This window comes from Nelusetta ayraudi, unplaced genomic scaffold, assembly GCF_046127955.1.
Source record: "Nelusetta ayraudi isolate G7.1 ecotype Tasmania unplaced genomic scaffold, CSIRO-AGI_Nayr_v1 ptg000048l, whole genome shotgun sequence".
NCBI classification, from domain to species: Eukaryota; Metazoa; Chordata; class Actinopteri; order Tetraodontiformes; family Monacanthidae; genus Nelusetta; species Nelusetta ayraudi.
This window is the reverse complement of record NW_027466098.1, coordinates 6,813,248-6,837,098: the sequence shown is the minus strand read 5'-3', so window position 1 is coordinate 6,837,098 and position 23,851 is coordinate 6,813,248. Positions and strand designations below refer to the sequence as shown.

The window sequence follows — 23,851 nt, the reverse complement described above, 5'->3', positions numbered from 1 at the left end:
GAGCCACAACATGTTGTTTCCACGCACGCAGGGAGAGGACTCGCTGTTCATAATCTTCAACGCCGAGTTACGTGGCTGCTCGCCGCAGCCTCACGTTTATTCACCGCGCTGATCTTCGCACCGAAAGTACAGCAGGTGAGCCGCAGACGAGAGCGTTTCTCTGCCGGTGAACTGAGGGCACCTCCCGGCTGGAGCGTCAAAAGCCTCGGCCGGCTGTTTTCTGGAGGGATGAATGCGATCCAACCGCAGAGCGTGGCGTTGATGACCGTGTTGAAGTGCATAAACAAGCATCACGCTGGCGCACGCAAACGCCCGCCCACACACACACACACACACACACACACACACGCACACACGCGCGCGCAGGCAGGCAGGCAGGCAGGCACGTTGTCAAAGACTGCACTGTGTATGTTGTGCTCCCGTCACATGGCCACAGCAGACACGTGCGTTGTGGTCAGCTCAAACCAGTTAAAAGAGACACAGAGAGTCAGTCCTGCCCGGTCCAGAGTTCAGAGCGCTGTGATTGGGTTACTGCAACACCCCTGCAATCGCACACACACGCACACACGCACACACGCACACACGCACACACAACCCCATACACCACTCCAGCGCATGCCATTTATTTTAGGAGTTGTCCTTCTGCCTGTTGCCTGGTAGACACAAACTGCTGAACGCCCTTTTTTTTTTTTGTGTGTGTGTGTGTGTGTGTGTGTGTGTCACTGTAACCACTTGCGCTAAAGCACTGCTAAAGTGTTAGCCTGGGCAGAATGAGGTTTTGTCAAAGGCAGAAATCATGTGGCGCCTGCAGTGGTTAGCGCTGCCCACACTGCCAGACTGACGGACGGACGGACGGACGGACAAGCAAGGGGAACACGTGGCCGCTGTACTTACAGTGTTTCCCAGGTTCTTCAGTCCCACCAGGCCCTGGGCACTCTTTGAGTTCTGCAAGATAAATTGAAGCACATAATATTTAGATAAGCCTCCGCTGGCACGCCGCGATGCCATTACGTAAGATTTATCTTCCGGGGGTTTGACCCGCTAGTTTAAAGTGCAGCGCCTGCAGTGGCGACGCTTCACCTGTGTCGTCTTGTTCCAATACGTTGACCTGAGTGCTCTTTGCCATACATTTATATGTTCTTGCTAAGTATTTGGTATATTTACTTTGACCAAAAGGAAAACACGATGAATTAAGACTAGAATAGAACTTGCTTGTCACTGCACCTGAGTGCAACCAAATGTGCCGTGCCATGTCTGAATAAAGTTAAAATAGACAACGACAGACACACAAACACAGAAACCTTCACCCTGAGTCAGTAACACAAACATTAAAAAATATATGAACGAGGCCTCTTAAAATCAGTGTAAAAACAGTTTTGCACTGCAGGTGGGTTCGTTCTTCGATTTGACCTCCTTGAAAGCGGGACAGCCAGCGACGGACGAGAGTTTTTAAACGTACTTCAAAAGATCCGCCGTTGTTTTTGAGTCCCTCTCGCCCCACCGCTCCCAGATGGCCGGCCGCCGATCAACAACAGCAGGTATCGCAGCTCGGCTGCACCTTGAGCCATTTCTACAAGCCTGATTTTTTGCTTTTGTTTCCCCCCCCCCTGCTGATTCACAGCAACAGACCGTGACAACCGAAGCCTTTTATCAGGAGGGACACGTTGCAGATGGTGCATCATGTCAAAAAAAAAAAAAAAAAAAGAATTCCTGAAATGCATCAAAATTTCTTAGTGGCACTTATGTCATCACTCGCGGCTGTTAGCTTTCATTACATAAGTTTGAGGCGGTTACATAATTGAGCTGCTTGAAGGAAGAGCTGCGATGGATGGAACGCGCGGGCGGATGAAGGGACCCTGCCCTCCAACCGAGGTGCGGAGGCAGCGGACAATTACACTTTCCCCTGCCAAAATATTTATAATCCACTTTCGGGCTAATCCCATCCAACTGCCGCGTCGCCGAGCGACAATTCGCGCTCTTTCCCGCGTCCGAGTTACGAGCGCGTTTACGCTCGAATCGACGGCATCGGAGCGACGTGAAAAGTGTGCCTGGCTGCTTGGGAGGCAGGGAAAACTAGAGCACGGTCGGTAACTTGAGCGTGTATTTTCTTTTCTCTCTCTCTCGAAGCATTAGAGAGCGGCGCAGTTGGACGGTCACCTGATCTCGCCGAGCCAGTGAAATATATCCGGCCGTCGCTGGCCCTACCTGCGGTGGAGCCAGGGCACCCTGTGCCGAGAACACAGCGTACCCAGTGTTGCAGGCCGCCGTGAAACCCAGTAAGAGACCGGACTAAACTAACGCTAACCCTCCTCTCAAGCAGCATTGACCAAGCAAACTGTTTTGTTTTTTTAAAAAAAATACATTTAAAGGAATTGTGGGTTTTAAGGAAGCCCGCCTGACTTTAGCATTTAAGCTAACTGTCAGACGGCCTTCCTTCAAAAGATGGCAGCAAACTAGGAGTGAGAGCCTTATTGCTTTATGTATATTCTCATATATACACGGGAAAACCAAACTACTTTTATTGCACTGTGAGGACACACTTTTATTAATGTATTCATTCTCAGTATGTTGGGCTTTCACCAATATAAAAATCATAAATCTAGCCAAATTTAACCCACTGGACCTTTAAGACAACAAACAGGCCACCTTTTTTTTTTGTAACTGTCAGCCTCGTTTCTCGTGTGTCTTGTCTGTTTTATGGAAGAAGACGGTAAAATGTCTCTGGCTTGACACACCGACCGACAAAGCGTGTTTTTATTTTTGCGTTCAGTTATAAACTTGTTGCCATTATCTGCCAGTGACCAATAGGCCAATTACAGATTTTACACCTGCAATAACATCCTAACAAATAAAATGATACGTGTGATAGCCCGCACAAAAAAGGTGTGTTTTTTGTACGCATCCATTTCAAGGTTCTGAGCCGTCAATGAAAACTACAGGATTTAAAAAAATAAATAATTTTAGGCTTGTTTTATATAAAACCATTACGATTCTTACCGTTCTGTAAATCATACACTCGCACTTATGTCACAATCTGCACGTCAAACACCGTTTTGTCACGTCCAAATTGTTTAACCGGTCAAAGCAAGCTTAATCTTTAGCCACGACAATCTGCCCAGGCTACACATCGGTGGGTTCATCATGATTCCTTTCAGCTCGGTGCAAACCTCACACTGCCTGAAAGTTTCAGAAACGCCCGCTTTGATTACATTTTGCTCAACAATGCGTGCCTGTCGTGCCTGCGAACTTTAATCGAGAAGGTCCAATGAGAAAAAGGCTGTTTTTGTTCTCTCCGCAGTTCAAAAAACGTTTGCTAAAACACAGGCATTGTCACAGCCCTATCGCAGGTGAGGGCTTCCCATAGTTGGAAGGCACGACAATATATTGTTTTTAGTGGGATTTATTTGGGGGGGGGGGGGGGAGGCTTGTAAACAGAGGGTTTCCCTTGAGATCTGTAGCACCTTTTTTTAAATTTTTTTTTAAATTTAAGATTATTGCCTGTGCATGTGAAAGGGGGGGGGGTCTCCTTTCTTTCGTTATCGAAAGCGTGTTTGTTTGTTCGCCTGTATCATGAGTCTGCAGCTCGACGCGTCAGGCGTGCCGCTACAGCGGCTATTATGTAAACAACCTCTGCCATCTGTCTCACATTGTGAAAGGGAGGGTGAGGGTGGGAGCTTTCTGGGTACATTTCACCAAACCCGTCCTGGTAAACGTCAGGGCCCCCCCCCCCCAGACAGGACAGGAGCCAAAGTGTATCTCTCCCTCTCTCACACACACACACACACACACACACACACACACACACACACACACACACACACACACACACACACAACCTCCCTCCACTGATGGAATGTGTACGTTCTGACTTTGCTGCACTCTGCTGAGTAACGCCACGGCCGGCAACCCAAAAATAGCAGCTTCACAGCCTCCTAATAGTCCCCCCCCCCGCCCCCCCCTGCCCCCGACACGTCCGAAGGCGATTGGCTGGTTCCTGGGGCCGAGAAGACGGACGTCACGGCCGCGAAACAAAGTCCCGTCTCCGTCTCCCTGGCAACGCCTTGTCTTATTTTTCTGCGCAACGGGCGCGCTGTGGAGGACGGGGTGACATCGCAGGCAAGCAGGGCCGAGCGCCGAAGGTGCGGAGTGACTCATGGTGAGAGGTGGTTGAGGGTGTGAGAAACGACTCGCAGACGGCGCTCTTTAGACGGCCGTGTCCGTGGCACGTCTGGAGGAAGGGTTGGATTTGGCTTGGCCATCGTGCCCCTCCACCTCCGCCTCCACCTGGGCCTCCGCAGGGACGTTAAAGCACTCAAGTGCTGTTGTTGTCGGTGAGAAGTTCCTTGGTTTGTTTATTTTCAGCAACATTTCTCCCGTCTCACTTGAGCATTAAGGTTAACAGGGTTACGAGGGTTCAAATGCGTCACGGTGTGGGACATTCAGTCGCTCGGGAGCCTAACGTAATATCTGTAAATGAGTCGGCTTGCCGCTTATTTAAACCCATTACCTTTATTGACTGGACAGACCAAACGTTGAACTACACTTCGAGACCGCCGGGGATTCTCAATTCTACAGCTGAGTGTCAACACGGACCCATTTAACGCGAGTCAAGTGCTGGCTTGGGAGCTCCAATCCGAGACTGCGTGGTGCTAATAAACACCACACGCAAACTCTAATGAGACACTGGCAAATTATTGGACAAAAAAACAAAACAAGCAAAGGCTACTACGCCTTTCCACACAACACCGACAAACCAAGCAACATCCCAGTTTAAAAGCAGGAGATTCAGGCCACAGTTGACGAGATTCTTCGCAGCTAACGCCACTGTGGAGGCTTTTCTTTCTGTTTTCATGTGACTGTAGCTTCACATGATGTTGGAATACACACACACACACACACACACACACACAGCCTCCCGTAGGACCACCTCCCCTCTGCCTTAAGACATGTACATTACAACAACGCCACTGTTGAAGGCCGAGTGTGTCAGACGCCATCGCATCTGTAGAGCACACTGTCGAGGCACGCACGCCCTTTTTTTTTTTTCCCGATCAGGTGCTGCCCCCATGACCGCAATGTGGCTTAAGCATCCGCTCTCGGACAATAAAATTCAAATCAGACCGTCGGGGTGAAGGACCTGCAACATGTTGGTCTCTTCGGGAAGCTCACTCCGACTGTGTTTCCGTCATTCTCACCTGAGCTCCAGCGTCTGGGCAAAATCATAAAGCAGCTCCATCTCCTTGGCTACTTAGTTACTTATTTGTTTGTGAGTTTTTATGCTAGTAGATCCCTGTAAATGTTACTTCTTTGGCCCGTGATACAAAGAAATACACTATTTCCAAATATATCGCAAATCACAGGGGGGGAAAAAAACTTCACTTTCCTATTCGCGTTGCATCCCCTATTATGGATCGCTAATCCAAATTCCATGCAGCCCTGCGGGTCTTTTAACATAATAGGAAACATTAATAATAAATTAAGCGCTACCCTACATAATGACACATATATAGCCGCAGCTGTTCCCGCATTAAAAAAAACAGAGAAAAAGACTCGAGCGTCGAAGTGTTGAAACTTTTTTCAAAAGAGGGTGAGATTAATGGGATAGAAGTAGCAAAGAGTGGGAATGAATTCTTCCGACAGCTACAAGAGGGAACGACCGTCCCCTGCTCACGTCCCCAGTCGCCGCATGTGAGCTGACTGATTTGTACAGCGCACAAAGGAGGCAGCCCGCGGGGGAGAACTCGGGAGTAAATGCTCTATTCATAAATGTTAGAAGCCGCTCCGGCAATAAGGGAACTACTTTTGAACACAGCGCCCCCCCCCCCCCACGCCCCCCCCACTCCTTTGAAGCCGAAGAGCGGCGCGAATAGAGAGGACGCGTTCAGAAGCGTCCCGCTTCGCCGCAGCGCATCCTTCGCTTCCGTCAGAGGAAATGTCCCGTTGCCGTGCGTCCAGCCCGGGAGGGGGGGTTGAGGGGGGGGGAATCCGTCCAGCATCCTCGGTTAATTTACAGACGCGGGGACTGCTGCTGGCCAAGTGAATGGGGGAATGTGTTGGAGAAAATGGCTTTTTAATAAATGACAGTGGCGGAGGTGAGTGTCTCTCTGTGACCGCAGCCTCTTATTTTTTATTTCCCGAGTGATGAAAACGTCTCGCGCGCTCACGAAGAGCAGCGCAGGTGAGGGAAAATCAAAGTGGCGGGAGGCAGATCGCCTGGAGATGGTTTGATGGTGCATTCCACACACTGTACTGCAGAAGCTGCGTCTAAATAAACATTGACGTGCCTTTGAAAGACCTAAAGGTCCAGTGTGTACATTTTTTAAGGAGTGTTTCGTATTAAGGGCGATGTCAGCAGGGCCTCTTTAAAAAATGGTGGTGCAAGATGGCAGCTAACGAGAAGCGTGACCCTTTATCTATGTATATTCTGATAATAGTAAGTATATACTTTTATTCATGTATTTATAGGCAGTATGTTAAGCTTTTACCCATATAAAAATCATAAATCAAGCAAAATTTTACACACTGGACCCAACTCCTTACCGCACCTGGTAATGTGTACCTAGTATAAAAAAAAAAAAAGAAGAAAGAAAGAAAGCCAACAAAAAATGTAACAAGCCCAGGGCACAAATGATTCCAAAGGGGGATCTTATTCTACGCCATAATTAGCAGTTTGGGAATCTGATAATCTGGAGCCACACACGCAGCACAGGTGAAATGATCAGTCTGACCCCGATGACCTCACGCGCTGTAAATCCTCCAACGTTGACCGACTCCAACAGAATCTCAACTCTGTACAGGACTTCCAGAGATGCGTCGCCAGTTCACCTTCCTGCTCAAACGCAGCAGAGGTCAACTCGTCATCCCGGCTCCTCCGTCAACCGGGATGATTCACAGACTGGAGAACTGCCTCTCGCGCTCTATTGCACCACCAAAGCCAATAAACAAGTGTCATGATCCTATTCCCCTGCTGCTTGCTGCGCTGCTTGGGGCTGTGAGAGTGAACATCACACCGCGGCCGCGGTGTAGCCGGGTCCACCTGGCAGAGCAGATGCGACCCACGGTCGGCTGCCGTGCCAGTGTGTGTGCGTGCGTGTGTGTGTGTGTGTGTGTGGGGCCGAGAGGGAACCGGGACAGCCTGTTCCGACCTGTCCCGCTATTTTGGTAGCCTGTCATAAACAATCTCTTCTCCGTTCTCCCACGGCTGCCTCCTCACTTTTTATTTTCCCATGAGGCCAGAGGTGGCACTTCACTCGCACCCAGTGTTGTTGGGATTACTCCATAAGAGTACTCCAACTACTGATTACTGATTACTCCTTCTTTCACTACTGTGTTTCACAAGTAATCAATTATTAATCACTTTAGTTGACAAAAAGATAAAGCAACAGTTGCTCAGTGCTTTGGTTTCAACTTTATTAAAGTGCAAATTTTGCAACTCCAAATATTGCCTCTGTCCTCTTAACATGAATGAATGTCCTCTGCACATTTCACAGAACAAACTCATGTACAGCACTGGTGCCTTTTGCACAGCCCGCATTGTTAAAATAATTAGAAGCACAGTAGTTAAAAGATCTATACTGTGCAGAGTACTGCTGACTTACTTGTAAACATGGCTTCCAACAATTTATGAGGTTCGACGTGGATATTTTCGAAGTTCACGTACAGTGAACCACAATATTCTTTGATTTAGACGAGATGAACTCAAAATAATGTCGCTGTTTTTTCTTTTTCTTTCGTCGCCGCCATGCTCGTTTTGGTGCGTCGTCGCACATCAATGCCGTTGCATGCACGGCTGCATCATCAATCTGCGACATGGTTGTTTTTGGTTGTTTTTCTAAATTTCATACATTTTGGGGATAATAAGACGTTTTTATCTCGCAAAATGTTTCGGAAAAGCAGTGGAATCGTTACTTTATAAAAGTAATTGTGATATAATTACCAGTTTTGCCACAGTAATCCCGTTACATTACTCCGTTATTTAAAAATTACTTAAACTACAGTAGTGGATTACCTAGTAATAGATAGAATAGAACACTGCTCACACCGCACAGCGCGTTGGCACTAGAAAGGAGAAGGGAGACAAACAAGCCCCCCCCCCGCTCCTTGGAATGAGACACTGTAGATGACTTCAGTGGACAGGGCTTGTGGAGTTAGTGTTGGGTGACGCGGCGCCCGCGGCTCACCTCTCCGCCGCAAACCGGCGGGTGGACGAGTAAACAGCGAGATTGCATTACTCAGAAGAATGGCGTCTCTCTCTGAGAAACAGGGGGATGAACGCACCGGCTCCTGGGCTTTTGCGTTGCATCTGGCTGGAGTACTGCGGCGACATCCTTCTGCTGCCGACCGCAGGCAGGGAGGGATGGGATGGGATGGGATGGTGGTGTGTGTGGGGGGAGGGGGGGGGGTCGGGACAGCGTTCGGAATCGTATAGATAGACCACGCGAGCGCGGAGGAGCGGCTCTTACGTAACGAGCTCTGCTCACTTTCTGTCATCTCCGCTGGAATGCTTCGGCTTCAGAGAGAGAGGGAGAAAAAATAAATAACCCTACCCCCCCCCCACCCGCCCCCACCACCGTTCGCAGGAGCGCTAACCGCCGACTCGCAGACGTGCTTGTGTTTACGTGGCGCCCACGCCTGGGCTTTACGTTAGAGCTTGATTTACTGTGGGACCGCAGCAATTGTTTGGACAGGTAGAAGAAAAGAAATTGCCAAACACTGACGCGACGTAAGGTGCGAAGACGTCGGAATCTCTCTCTCTCACACACACACACACACAGTTTGGCAGACGTACAGTCGAGCAGTTAAAGGGCTGAACTCCGTTCACTATTTGCATTTCTGCGTTTCTCTTTGCGGTAGAAACGAGGTGATACTGTGAGTGTGGTGCTCCAAAACAGCAGGTTGCATGATATCACACACACACACACACACACACAGTGAGACACTGCAGGATGCTGTTCATGAAGCACTAAGGGGAGAAAACATCACACACTTGCTTATTGTTTTGATTTGGGATTGGTAAAAAACGGTTTCGCAAACGCCGATTCCAAGTTTCCAGCGAGGGATCTTTTTTCTTACATCAATCGTTTTTCCGTTGCAATTAATCTATGAATTAACTGCCGCTGTTGGTTTGACTTCCTGCCAGCCGTCTAATGAGTGCGCTACCAAACAGCGGCGAAGGGGCTGGCGGACGGACCTTTAACCCTGCAGCTGTTGCCGGCGGTGCGCCGTGAGCCCGCCGCGGGGGGGCGGGGGGGGGGGGGAAACACGTGAACCGTTCCACATAACTGCACCAGCGCGTCCGCGAACGCGCGCCCGAAGAAAGACGGCGCACCTTCCCGTTTGCTTGTTGCTGCGAGGGGAGGAGGTGGCGGTGGTGGTGGTGGTGGTGGTGGGGGAGGTGGGAGGGGGGGGGCTGGACGCCGGACAAATGAGCAGGAACAAAAGGGACAAGGACAGGACGAGGGGGGAGCAGGTGGACGGCGGCGCCAAAACAAGAGAGCGAGCCAAGCCCGCCGTCCCCTGGCCGGCCGGCGCCAAAGTGTATTTTAATGTGATTTCTCATTACATAACGGGAGCTGGCGGGCACCCGGCTGCGCTCTCCGCGCCGCAGCTTGGAAACGCCACGCACAGAGGCACGCGCGCGAGACAACAGCAGATATTCAGGTGTGTGTCTGTGCTCTCTCTCTCTCTCTCTCTCTCTCTCTCTCTCTGTCCCTGTTCTCACACAGGGAGGCTCAATAGGAGAGACTCCCGGCTCCATCTTTCCATGGGAGGAGTGGAGAGCAGTCAACAACACAGCCTCACTGCCCTTCAGCAGTAGGACAGCACAGGTCTGAAGGCGCCCCGCCGACTGACCTCTAGTGCCGTCGCTGCGCGCTAATATCAGGCGGCTGCAATGACAATTATGTGGTGATACGATGGGGATATCTGTTTAGCGACCGAGGGTTCATACTCACCAACAAAAGATTTTATTTTATTTTATTTTATTTTTTTTACAGTGTTTTCTCTCAATGGCAAAAACTAAATAAAAATTGATCCAGAATATTAGCAAACGTTGCCTAAAATCTTAGCTTCTAAACTGAAACTAGAGGCTGGAAAAATCAAAAGTCCAAACTGATCCTGCACACAGCGGGTGATACTTCCATGAATCCTTTGTGCGCTGCCTGATAAAGGCTTAACCAGTTGTGCTGTCATCCTCCCGGCACTTAGCCCTACATTAAAGCGTACTGTACGTGGCTGAGGTTGAATGAAAAAAAAAAAAAAAAAAAATCAAACAGCCAGAAGCAAAGAACCAGACGTTTCCGCGTAAAAAGAGAAAGCCTGCTGCCAGAGTGCCTTCCGTGTCTTCCTTTTATTCCCATTATGCTACGCAGGGACGGACACATTAGGAGCAGCTGTGGAGTAGCTACGAGGCGGATTAAACAGCGGTTATATAACCGGTGACCTGCTAGTGCATGCGGGGCCCGCACATCCTGGCACAGCGGCTTATAGAAGCGGCTTACCGCTGCAAATGACTCACTTCGACGCTAAACTGACATCATCTTTGACAGCCTACATCACGTTGCCAGTGAAATAACCATCTGTGTCCCTCGACTCCAAATGTGTGTGTGTGTGTGTGTGTGTGTGTGTGTGTGTGTGTGTGTGTGTGTGTGTGTGTGTGTGTGTGTGTGTGAGGGGGAGGGGGGGCGCCGCGACTCCTCTTGTAATAAATTATATGAATGATGAATGAACCTCGCTCTGCGTTCTCGCTCGCATTCACGAGCCTAAAGGGACGTTTCAAATCCCCGGGAAATCGTATTTTGGCAGCTTTTCATGAAGAAGTCTTTCGCTCGTGACCACCAACGATGTTTTTTATAAGGTGACGGAAAAGCCACGTTCAGTTCACCACTGCGTAACTGACAAGACAATCTCTGCGTGCGCCAAGTCATTAATGCGCCATAAACACGGAACGAGCCCTATAGTTACCGATGTGGCACTTTAGCGGGACGTTCTCATCGACGCACGAATAACATCGCGCATCGCGCGCAGGTGATGTTGCGGTCGCTGCTTATTCATCTCTTACCTTGGTCTGATTAATGAGGAGACCCACGAAGGTGGACACCAGCACCGAGCCGGACATGCTGCCCTTCCGGCGCATCTCCTGCTTGAGGAACGGGAAGGCTGCGGCCGGCGGCTCCTCGGGCACGGTCACCGTGTACGACTGTCGCATGCTCGGCATGCTGTCGACTGGAGAGCGGTTGGAGCCGACGGGAGCGACGCGACTCGTTCGTGGGGTCTCGCGGTCTGGCGGTCTGGTGGTCAGGCTCCGGGCGGGCTACCCTCGGCTGGTTCGGATGGACGGGTCTCTTGCTTCTATCGCCGGGAAGCCGAGCGAGAGTCGTTCAGTCCCCTCCGTCTGATGTCACTCATTCAGAAAAAATCACGCCGATGCGAAGCGGACCTGTGGCTTTCTTTTTTTTCTCTCCCCCCCCTTTAATCCCCTCCGCGCGGAGCTGATCGAAGCCGCTAAATAATGAAGGAGCTCGGGACGCTGGAGCGTTCCACGCAGGTGGGAGCGACTCACGTTACTAGAGCGGCTCCGTCAATGGTAATACGTATATATATGTGAGTGAACGTGTGTGGGGCGTCGGAGCCGCGGCGCTGTCAGGACCTGGAGGCCCCGCCCCCGCTCCGGCTCGCTGGAGAAAGTCGGCCCACAACAAACGTCACAACCGACCGCCTCCGGCCCCGCGCCGCCTACGTCAGAGACCGCCGCGCTCGCCGCACGCCGCCAATCTGAAGGGCCGGCGCTTTGTGGTCCAAGGAGACTGCTCATCTTCATAATGACCACGGTAGATTGCACGGTGCGGTGGGGGGCGGCGGAGGCTTTATGTGTCACCATAGAATTTAATGTTGCGTTGCGAGGGGGTGTGCGCGCGCAATGATAGGGATTAACGTTCGGCGGCCCCAGCGTGACGCCGCCGAGCTGAAAAGTTCATTCCCGCAGTCCCGAAACGGATCTCCTCCTAACGAGCTTCCGATGAGTCACCATCGCAGCGACAAACAACAGGTTTCTTTTTAAGTGGTAATTAGGATCAATCTGTCAAAATGGTCGGGGAGTTTTAAGTGCAGCGACGACATGAAATGCGTCACATGGCATCCAGTGTTTAGGCCGGGATTCTGAATTAACACAGCATGCAGTGACGTCAAACCATTAAGGGATCGTGCCACAGTTCATATATATATATTATGTATATAACAAGGAGGAGGAGGAAGGTACAGTACTGGAGGTTAACTGTGAAGCTGCTGACGGCCTCGCCACTTGAACTGACACGCTCCGAAAAGTCAAAGAATGAAATTGAAAAATAATAATGAAAGCCACAGATTTAAAAAGAAAGATTTCGTTACGGTGCGACTGTTGAGTTGGACCGCAAATGAGAATGCAACGACTACCACAAAAACACCCTGTGAAAAAAACATGTTGACAACGTTTCCCCCTGGGTGCGAGCACAAGCTCGTCTTTCTTTCCAAAAAAACAACGCTGTTGATTGCTAGACCATCCAGTTTCAAAATCTTAGAAGGTGGCATCATTTATTTATTTATTTTTAAATCCATGGCAATGAGAAATCAGCCTTTTGCCAGACACATTAGTCCTATTTCAAACGGCGGCAGCAAATATAACTTCAATTGCCATTTTATAAAGAGGCAAACATGAACTTTTTAATAATGTTAGATGCAGGGGCGTTGAGTGCAGCCGGCCGTCCGTGTGGCTATCAAACAAAAGCACTCTTGACACTATTGAAAGTTCTCAATTAAACATGAACTGGGATTTTCTGTTTTCCAAAATAGCAAACAAGCGCAAACCTTGCGACAGTTAGCTGGCTGCGCTACCTGCCGCGCGTCCCTTCACCTTAAAATATTCCCTTTCAGGCCTTGATGATGCAACATGAGTTTCTAGAATGCCGGGGTTTGAGTTGCACAGCAGGTTTCCAGCGAGTGAGGGTGAGCTCAGATTAATGATTCGGAAGGGTGAGTGGAAGAAGTGCACCATGTTCCAGCAGCAGCAATCTCATGACCCGGGCTAAAAGCATGTGTACACAACAAATAGCGCAAGGAGCACATTCCAGCATAGGTCTTAGCTTGGGTGTGTGCATGTCTCAATGGGTACATCCGAGGCAGAGAGCCACAATGTGAAACACGGCAGTATACATTTGGAGTTCATCTTGTAAACCTAATGCACAGAGCAATGCAGCCCAGTACTAAAATAGGGCAAAAAGCAATGTGAGTGCTTATATGTAGGAGAAACCAGAGTACAATTGCCTGGGGATAGCTCTCCTATTTTTATAAGATAAATTTGGCACATTAATCTCACAATCATTCCATTCAAATGTTCAAATTTAACCTAAATACAACAGGTTCCTTTTGGGAATGATTACTGTTGTCATGCATGGCATGCCTAAGCCCCCCACGCTACATTCCAACTAGGTACAGGCCATCCTGCGTCTCGGCAGAACAAATAGTTTGTGCTGACATTACTTCATCCCCGCCACGAAGGAGCACTCAGAAGCAAGAAAAGGGAAGGGGAGTTACAGCGAGAGTCAGGCTTTTACATGAAAATAAACAATGCTGTCTAATTACTGCTTAAAAGTTCTCGGCTGTGAAATTAAGCGAGCAAAGTTAAATCAGTCAACACAACCACAGGTGGCAACGATCGCGATCCGGAAATTCATAAAAAAAGAAGAAGAAATACAATGATGTATGTATATATAGTATGTGTGTGTATATTTATGTATGTGTGTGTGTGTGTGAGTATGTATGTGAGACAGTGTTATGATAGGGTAGGATTAAATAAGTTTATACGTCTTCCTACTGCTTTTCGCTCAAGTAAACTGAGTCACTTATGAAGTCACAGATGCAGCTATACTATTTTGCTTGTTCTTCATTTCTTGTGAACTTTTTTATTTTTATTTTAATCTGTTCAACCATGTGTGTGCCAAAGTGGGGACAGCGAGCTTGGTCGGATGTCGGCCTGTTTAGCAGACAAACAACTAGTCTGTCGAGAGCTGGCTCCAAATTCAATGTGCCACGTCAGAGATCAGATTTATATTGCTCCGGCTGCTGCACACGTTATGCTGATTCGCCATCATGGGTGAGTTACACTTTTTCTTCTCAAATGTTTCCTTGTCTCATAAAATAAGTGGTTTCACTCCTGATAAATACATTTGTCAGCACGAGAGCGCCGCTGATCATTACAAATGTTTTAGATGATTTGATTTGTTGTCATCAACCTGGACTGTGACGGTGTAAGGAGGGATGATTAAGTTAGTCAGATCAATTCTGAAAAATGGGTGTTTAATGCACATCAGAAAGGTAATCTTGTGTTGTGTGTTCTGTTTAAAGAGACTGTGACAGTTTTTTTTTTTCTTCTGAAGAAAGAAGAAAAAAACGAAGCAAAAAATATTAACCACTTGATCAATAACCAATTTAAACGATTAAAAAAAAAAAAAAGTAATGCATGCTCGCTGTTGCTTATTGGGTTAAAGTGAAATTTCAATACACGGCTTTGAGTTTTAAAATGTTTGCACATAATATTTTATCCAAACCCGCAAACCTAATATAAGGGAACTCTGTCAAATTCTACAATGTGTCAATAATTAGTGACGCATCAAGAAAAAATGGAGGCTGTCTCTGCTTTGCTTTCACTTCTGTCTTTGACACTTCTCTTGATTGACGCTATGGCTGTTGATAAATATAGCTTCAGACTGGGCTCTTTGCATACTTTACATCTCTATGTAATGCCACTGCGCAGCATATCAGGACTACTGTCACGCCTTGCACATCATTGAATTAAAGATCAAAGCCACCATATCGTTTTCCATTGAAAAGTCTTAACTATTTGCACAGACAACAAACACCCTAATATTTGCTATTGTTGCCACAGTGATCCCTTTAAAACAAAATTGTTATGGTTTCCCTTTCATTATCAATTGTTATGATAGTAAACTTTATCATTATTAAAACAAAAACAAAGTTGAGGCCTCGTCTGGGCTGATTTCTGGGGGACCGTGGTCTAAAATGTTTATCAGTGCAGACACCTGGCCATGTGGGAACTGGGTCATTAAATGTGTCTGGAATAGCAGAGGCCTGGGGTTAATTAACGCTACAAACGGCGTGGATGGTAGCGTCAGGTTGAAGCCCATTATTTGGCAGTCCTTGCGCAGTGGATATGTGTTGACTACTTGGCAGTTCAGATGAACAGGGGTCCAGTTGGAGCTTGCCTAAACCGCTGGGAAAAGGGATCAGAGATCATTTACAGCCATGGAGCGAACCCCCGGAGAGTCCAGCGTGCTGCAATGAGTGCACGTGGCAGGATGGAGAGTAGTGATGCAGACGGCTGACTCATGAGAAAAGTACGCAAGTGAACATACCACGTAGCTTAAAGGCGGCCGGCATCGACACAGTTAAATATTGTTTTGATTATAAACAGGTAATAAACCTGAGCGACTTTACAAGGCAACGCTTGCCTTTATGTAATTTTAACAATAAAAATGTCCTGATGAAAGTCTTTCCTGTCACCCGGTGGTCTAACGGCAAACGTATGATGATAGCCCATTTTTCTTTGATGTGTATTTTTTGGAAAAAATCTGATATATCAGTGGGGATTTAAGTACATCAAGGTGTATACATACATACACATGTATATACATATATATATATATGTATGTAGATACATACATATATATATATATATATATATACATATACATATGTGTACATATATATATACATATATATGTGTACATATGTATGTATGTATGTATGCCTGTGCCCAATACATTTTTGTGTTCAGCAAATATATAACAATAGAAATATATAAAAAATACAATAAAATAAATAAAGATATACAGTATGTATATGTACCATATACCCCCATAAACCTTTGTAAGAGACAAACAGACACTTGCTCTGTCCTAGAGAGCACTATTCCAAGAAAAGATTTATCACCAGTCTCCTTAATTCTCTCCTCTGCTCCTCCTACTTCCTGCCGCCCACTCCCCTCCCCCCCTCCTCCACTCTCCGCACTCCACTCCACTTGTGTAAGTGCTTATTGCGACTAATCCCGACGTGAAGTGGGTCAATTGTTCTCGGTGACTTGCAGAGGAGGCTCGCGCTCATTAGCGCTGACCGTAAAGATGGGACTCGTGGCCTGAAGACCCAGCTCAACGTGGCTGCACGGTTCCTTTTTTTTTTTTTGTAGAAGGGCAGGGAGGGCCAATAGTGGCCTTTGTAATGTTCATGCGTCCATGCTGAGAGCTCATTTATCACTTGGCCATGGAGCTACTTAGGTACAGTGGAATAATTACCTCGGATTTGCATATGAAGGGTTTCCTTCTAAAGTATTCTGTGTATTTTTCAGACCCACAGCTCGGGTACCAAGAGACATGGTAAGGGTATGAGAGTGATAAACTGACCTGCAGTCTGTGGCACAGCCAGAAATGTTTCCTTTGAGGTGGCAATAAGTAGATACCACAAATGTCTACATTATTATTATTATTATTATTATTATTATTATTATTATTATTATTATTATTATTATTATCATTATTATTCATTCATTCATTCATCTTCTATACCCGCTTATTCCTATTCAGGGTCACGGGGGTCTGCTGGAGCCTATCCCAGCTGTCTTAGGGCGAAGGCAGGGTGACACCCTGGACAAGTCGCCAGTTCCTCGCAGGGCCACATAGACACAGACAACCATTCACACTTACATGCACACCTATGGACAATTTAGAGTGTTCAATTGAGAATTAAATGTTTTAGAGTGACCTTATAACTGTTGGCCTGTCACCATTCCTATGAATTAGAGAAAATCTTCACAAATGTTAAATATTAATAATGAACCTATATCAGCTTGTTCCACCTGTCCTAGGGTCAGGATTAGGGTTACATTAAATTTCTTCTTTTGAGTGTCTTTTGTTTCCACCAAGAAAAAAATCCAGACCTATCATCAAAGTCAGAAATATGTGTAAAAAGACTACTGCACATCTTTCAACATAGGTGTGACTTGAGATGCTGTAGTGTGAAAGTGAGAGTTCGTTTAGTCAAACTATCCCCCAGCCACTGGCCATCACGGAGCAGAACCAACTTAAGCAACAGTGCCCCCATTTGGTAAAAAAGAGCAACATCAGAACAGAGACAGCAGCAAGGGACTTGGCCATGTGGGAGAAACCTAAAGGTCCAGTCTGTAATATTTGGGCTGATTTACAGTTTTTATATTGGTAGCTTAATATACTGCCTGTAAATACATTTTTTTTAAAAAGTAGATAATTGCAGTACAATAAAAAGTAATTTGGTTTTCCTACCCATAGAACAGTTTTGTATTTCTATATTAGAATATACATACAGCAAGGGTCTCAATGCTGGGGTGGGCAATCTAGCTGTCTGACAATACAATTCATAATGAGGGTGACAGCTCGCTTCCTCAAATAAACCAACGAGGTGCAAAGGCCACCATAGTTCGCTGGCAAGCTTGGGAGAGGTAGGGTGAGCGCTGCAATCTAAAATCTAGCCACTTGATGTCGCTGTTTCCTCTCGAAATCTCCAACTATTACACGCTTAACCTTTAACATATGAGCATCACTGCAGTGAGGACGTCCATTGCCCTGACTCAGCCACCCAACACCGCAGTCCTGCATTAATTGCCTTACCGTCGAGTCCCTGGAGGGGGAGTCCGGCGAGCTGGAAATGCTCGATTCTCGCGTCGTGAAGCTGTACGCCCGGCTGCTGAAGGTGCTGCTGCTGCTGCTGCCGCCGCCAAAGTCCTCCAGGTTGGAACTCCGAGAGATGGCCTCCTGAGTAGAGCTCCGCGACAGGCCCGAGTACCCTGCACGGGAGCTGGGACTGTAGGCGTTGGCCACATCGCTGGTTCGACTGCGGTAGCTCCGCAGGGCACTGCTGGAGGGAGAGGAGCTGGAGGAGGAGGACGAGGTGGAGGCGTCGTTGAGGCTGAACGAGGCCAAGTCCCGGCTCAGGTCGCTCTGGGAGACGGACTTCCGCCGGGCGAGCGAGACTTTGGAGGAGGTCCCCGACGAGGAGGAGAGGTAGCTGGAGTGGGCTGAGGATGAGGAGAAGGAGCTGTAGCCTCCGGCGTACGCCGCCCCGCCGCTCAGCCCCGACCCCAGGGAGCTCTTGACGGGCGTCCGGCTCAAGCTCTCGCTGCGACGGCCGACGCCGCTGCTGCCCAGGATGTCGGTGCGAGGGACGGTGCGGCCCCGGTCGCGCTCCGACGGGTCCGACGAGGTGCTGTAGTTGCGGCTGCGGGCGGCCGAGCCGGCCAGGTAGCTGGAGGAGTAACCCGAGGAGGAGACGGAGGAGGAGGTAGCGGACGAGGAGGCGGGCGACCTGTAGGTGGAGAGCCTTTCGCGCTCCGTGTAGGAGCTAAGGCCCGGGGTCAGGGAGGAGCTGTAGGAGCCGTAGTGGCTGGTGTAGGAGGAGCCGGTGTAGCGCTTGCCGGTGGAGGAGACGCGGGACATGCTGCCGCTGCTGCTGCTGCTGCTGCTGCTGCCGCTGCTGCTCCTGCTGCTGCTGCTGCTTTCTCAGCCACAGGGAGGGCGAGCCTCTGAAAGACTGCATCGACTGCAGCCACAGAAAACAAACGGCGGTATTAGTACATCAGCGACAATCAAATCGATACCGGCAGCTGTTATCCTCGTTTCGGCGAGCGCTCCTTCTGGTTCTAAAGGCGCGACATGCAAGACATCACGTTTCATTTCTGTCAGACGATGATCTTTCGCTGTGAGCTTTTCACCAGTGCCAAACTATTGTCACCGCCACCTGGAGGATTCGCTCCCACGGCAAAGTTTGCCCTACCTGGTCCAGACTCGTCGTAGTTCTCTGACAATGTCCATCCGATCTATCCATCCCTCGACTTAACCACCATTTATCCTGCACACGGAGCTGCAGCGGTGGTGGGGGCGGCGGGCTGGAATCTGTCCCTGTTAGCATCAGGCAAAGGGGTCCATTTACCAAAAGCGCGGTCCCACGGCCCGCGCCGACACTCATATCCCTGTTATTTAAAGGATACATGTCGGGTTTAAAGGCTCGGCTTTCAAGTTTCGAAACTTTAAAGCCAAAAACGTTGTCTCTCAAATTGGAGGCCCAAGCCCCGCCCCTTGACTAGACTCAAAAGCTGGTGTCCCTGAGCTGAGGGGTTTGTCTGAGTCTTTGCCCTGTGTTGGGTGCCTCATGCTGAAAGTGTGTCTCCTTCGTGGTGAGCCGAGGATGGGAGGTGGTCTCGGCCACCACAACCTTTGCTGCGGAAATGGAGGCCAAAGGAAGAATTGCATCTAACAGCGGCCATACTGTCAAACCCTTTACTCTGGCTGATGTCAAGCCTCTTAGAAAAAGCACAAATTAAATGACACAACAGCAGGTAGATGCTTTGAAATGTTTTGGATTTTTCCAACCAGACTTGGTGGCGCAGTGGTTAGCGCTTCACAGCAAGAAGGTTGTGGGTTTGATTCCGGGGCCCGGACCTTTCTGTGTGGAGTTTGCATGTTCTCCCTGTGTCTGCGTGGGTTCTCTCCGGGTTCTCCGGCTTCCTCCCACACTCCAAAAACATGCATGTGAGGTCAATTGAACACTCTAAATTGTCCGTAGGTGTGCATGTGAGTGTCAATGGTTGTCTGTTTCTATGTGGCCCTGCGATGAACTGGCGACTTGTCCAGGGTGTCACCCTGCCTTCGCCCTAAGACAGCTGGGAGAGGCTCCAGCAGACCCCCGTGACCCTGAATAGGAATAAGCGGGTATAGAAGATGAATGAATGAATGAATGAATGAATGAATGAATGAATGAATGAATGAACTTTTTGATATTCCTGCTAAATTCAAAACCAGTAGCTAATACGAGCCACTGCTACATGCACCCCAGAAAACGTACACGCACACACACTTTGTGCCGCCATTTTGAAGACATGACACAATATTTTATTTATCAGACCTGCAATGCTGCTTCCCTGGATGCCAGGATGAAGGAGCACATCATGTTCCTTTGACTGACGAGACACTTTTTGCTCGCGGCAGTATCAAGGTATCTGGTTGATGCTGATCCTGGTTGAGTTCAGTGAGAGCGACTCCTATTTCTTTAAAAGCTCTTCCTCTCGCTCTCTCTCTCTCTCGCTGTACCCGCCTCCAATCCTCTCTTACTACTGTCAGCACTCTGCCGTCTCAAAGTGCAACTACGTCTCCTTGGTATAATTTCCACTACTTCTGGGTCTCTATAGCCTTTACCCAGCCCTCCACACCCCCCACTCTTTCTCTCTCTATATCTTTCTCTCTCTCTCTCTCTCTCTTTCTCTCTGTGACCAAAGGTCTATCAATAATTCAGCATATGGATCTAGAGGAGGCAGACAGGCAGCGTGCTGGAGACAGGCCAAGGTACACTGCTGCCCAAAACACACGGAGACGGGCCAGTTGGCTGTGGCCTTTCAGGGAGGAACTGTTAAGCACCAAGATGCTGCCTTGACTTTGTGCCGGACTATAATCTGGCACAGCTGATTTTTTTTTTTTTTTTTTTAATGTGTAATACTGGATAAATAGACATGCTGTCAATGACAACAACCCTACTTCCCCGAAAGGATGATGCCTTGATTTCAGTTCTCTCTCTCTTTTTTTTCTTTTTTTTTTTTAGCAATTTTAACTTGCTGTTTGTGGGTGCATGTAATAATTAAGGGATGTGTACCTTCATTCAATGTTTTGCATTGCAGGAGAAATTGCCCAAATGCACTATGCATGAATATTTTGGCAATAAACAACAGATGACCCTAAGCGTAGATAGAAAATGTAAAAGGAATAATAATATTTACATTTTATTCAATGCAATTTCATGGAAGGTACAAATTAGGTCTAAGGGCAGTCAAATCTGTCAGTCAAAACACAATCCACATCATCGCAGTTCAGAGGTGAGAGTTATTTTGACTTTTGACCGGAGAGAAACTCATTCATCACTATAATTCCACCTGCTTAGACAGCCTGTACTTATCATCTCTCTCACTCAAGCCCTCATTATGTGACTCTTCTCACAGTGTAAACACCTGGATCAGGAAAATGTGTGAGCGGTTAGCACCCTGGCTGATCCAGCATTGTGTTTTGCCTGACAAAGCTGCAAAGTTGCATAAACGCGCCGCAGCAGTTGTTGTTTTTAAATTGCCGGTTGCACAATAAAGAACAGAAACTTTGTTATCCAGCAGATATCGGAATTCCTATCTTTTTTTGACTTTCTAATTGGACCCCGGTGGGTATTCTGGAACTTTGAGGTCCTAAAATAACCTCGGCCATCGACCGGGCTGCACCTCGATGCTTGCACCTCCATGTGTTCCTGCAACTGTGCCACAGCCAAGGAGGGCAGCCGGACAAAACAAGCCGGTGCTAGCCTTGTGAGCAAGTTGTAAAAAGTGAAGCGCAAGTGACAAGTCCCACTGCTGGGAGTAGCACAGCACAAAATGACACGCGGGCTTGATAAAATGATAGCAAACTATGAATTTTTACCTTGTTGGAGGAGATGTCTCCAAGGAAACAACAACAACAACAACAGCTAGCCAGCAAGTTACCATAGCTGCCATGGCAACAAGCTGCCTTTGTTTGCCCACCACCAACATGTAAAGGACTTGAAAGCAACAGTGGAGGATGTGGACATTTATTTTTAGATTTCTTTTTAAACTTTTCATCGAAAAAGAGCAGAAAGAAAAAAACATTCATCCTAATGAGCCTCATGGCTGAGCGGAATTATGCAGAAGATGAGCTTGGACAAGATGATATGGAAAAATGTACCAGAGGAAAAACTAAAAGTGGACGAGCTGCCAGGCCTGTGTGGGATCTATGCATACAGGGGCCGTCAGCAGTGACCATCTCAGAGCATTGAGAGAGAAGATTTGAGCAGCTGACTGCTGGCAATCCCTGGCAGAGAGCTGGCGAGATGAGGTTTCACTGACTGAGCGCTACATTTACTTTCGCTACACAGGAGCAGTCTTCACAAGCAACACAAAGGGAAGAACAGAAAGAATAAACTATTTGTCCTTTAAAGTTCAACACATTTTATCGTTGTGTGTATGTACTAAGTTAATAGTGTATGTCTGGACCCCTGTTTTTCATTGACAGGGGCTAATCCACTGCATAAAGGTCCTTACACTGGGAGCGAATTTGCAATGTTTTTTTTTTTGTTTTTGTTTTTTAAACCTTTTGAAGTCAATGGAGCCTTACACACTGGCAGCGAATATTTGCAAAGCGAAAAAGCAACAGTTATTTTTTTCAATTCTTTTTTTTTTTTTAAGAATTAAGAAATAGAAAACGTTTTTTTTTAAATTTGTGGTAAGGATACATAATTTAACTCCTACCGTCTATTTTTAGGGAAAAACGAACAACAAATATGTTTATTATAAATCAACTACTATCCAAAACTACCAACTCAAAATTACTGCCATTCATAAACTGGGTCCATACATGTGCCCCAATACAAGAAAACAAATTCTGTATTTTTGTAGGTTTGTAAAAGGAACAGAAAATAACTTGACTCCCAGGAACCCCTGCAAGCACAGTGATAATATGGGACGGGGTGGGGGGGGCGGCACGATACTAATGCATCATATCACTCACTTGTGTGTATTGGACGCCGGAGCCGATCCCCAGCGAGGCAGGAGAGTGCATGTGATGATGAGGAACAATACAGCCTCCTGAACCCCAGAGACTCATACAACGCTAATCTAACGGCAGCAGGCTTGCTCTCAGGCAGTGTTCAGCGAGGGCAATTGTCTCCGGTGGTGGCCTGTGCGCACTTTGCGCAGGGAAATGTGATGCGCATTGTGTCACCTCAGCTGAGTCAGTGAGAAGTTGGCGCAAGAAAGGGCGAATGATACGTAGGATTGGATTTTTTTTTCTTCTTTCCAGCAAATGAACTCCTTACTATCTCCACTCAACTGGCATATGATTCATTGGCACTCGTGTAAGTCAGATGGCAGGAGATGGGAGTAGAGATGAGCCCTGATCACAAGGACGATGAGACTCGCTGACACCCTCCTCACTGGAGGACGTGGGGGGGGCAAGCCACACATGTCCACTGTTGAAAGGTCTTACTGTTTACTGAGTGACTGATCACAACAAAGTGTGGTAGGAAAAGGTGCACAAACAACGGGGATGACTACAGCAGGGCTCACACATCGAGATTTTAAGTTATATTGACGTGTTGTCAAACACGATATAAAAGAAGCTAATCTCACTTTTATTGACATAGCTTGCTTTGCATGTAATTTATACGAGCTAGTTCCTAGTTTCTCTCTCAACACAACTTGACTTTGCCCCGCCTCCCTCTGCCTCTCGGAGCACAACCCGGCGGGAACCCGCCCCGCCCCCACTCTCTCACTCGCAAGGAGAGCAGGCCAGGTGCATGATGGCGGACACACGGAGGCAGAGGAAGACGAGACGGAAGCTGACGACGAAAGAGCCGGTGAGCAGAAAGGAAGCTGCCGCTTCACTGATGGTTCGGATTCAAAGTGTCACATGTGCAGCAGAAAACTGCATTCTGTAGAGAAAACCGCTGCCGAAAGATGAGACTACTGTGCAGCCGGTCTTTAATGAAATAGCCTGTGTGAGATTTGGCGCAAGGCTTCGACTTACAACCCTCCCACGGAAAAAATCTGAAGATTTATGTTGCACGTTGCTATTCAGCAAAAACAGATATATTTTGAGATGTTATATTATAAACTGAGTTATTGAAATGATTGTTTATTACTGTTTTTTTTTTTATTAAGTCCAGAGTCAGAGGAGCAGTAGGAGATTAGAGATGAAAGCTTGATGTAGAAGCATTTGCCAACTACACCTGA

The 23,851-nt window shown here is 47.7% G+C and overlaps 1 protein-coding gene across 6 annotated transcripts in view; it reads right to left on the bottom strand.

Annotated features, from left to right (window-relative positions):
- usp2a (ubiquitin specific peptidase 2a) overlaps positions 1-23,851 on the bottom strand; it is a 36,647-nt gene that overhangs the window by 7,482 nt on the left and 5,314 nt on the right. For 2 of the 6 annotated variants that reach the window (XM_076035969.1, XM_076035972.1), the window contains exons 1-3: positions 18,850-19,018; positions 17,688-18,615; positions 895-945 (exon numbers count right to left, since the gene is read on the bottom strand). In XM_076035969.1, the coding sequence (XP_075892084.1) occupies positions 895-945; positions 17,688-18,512 (876 nt within the window). In that variant the 5' untranslated portion in view covers positions 18,513-18,615; positions 18,850-19,018. Of the gene's footprint in view, positions 1-894; positions 946-11,059; positions 11,619-17,687; positions 18,616-18,849; positions 19,019-23,851 lie in introns of those variants that run through there. The other 4 variants (XM_076035970.1, XM_076035971.1, XM_076035974.1 and 1 more) reach the window with 3 other exon arrangements.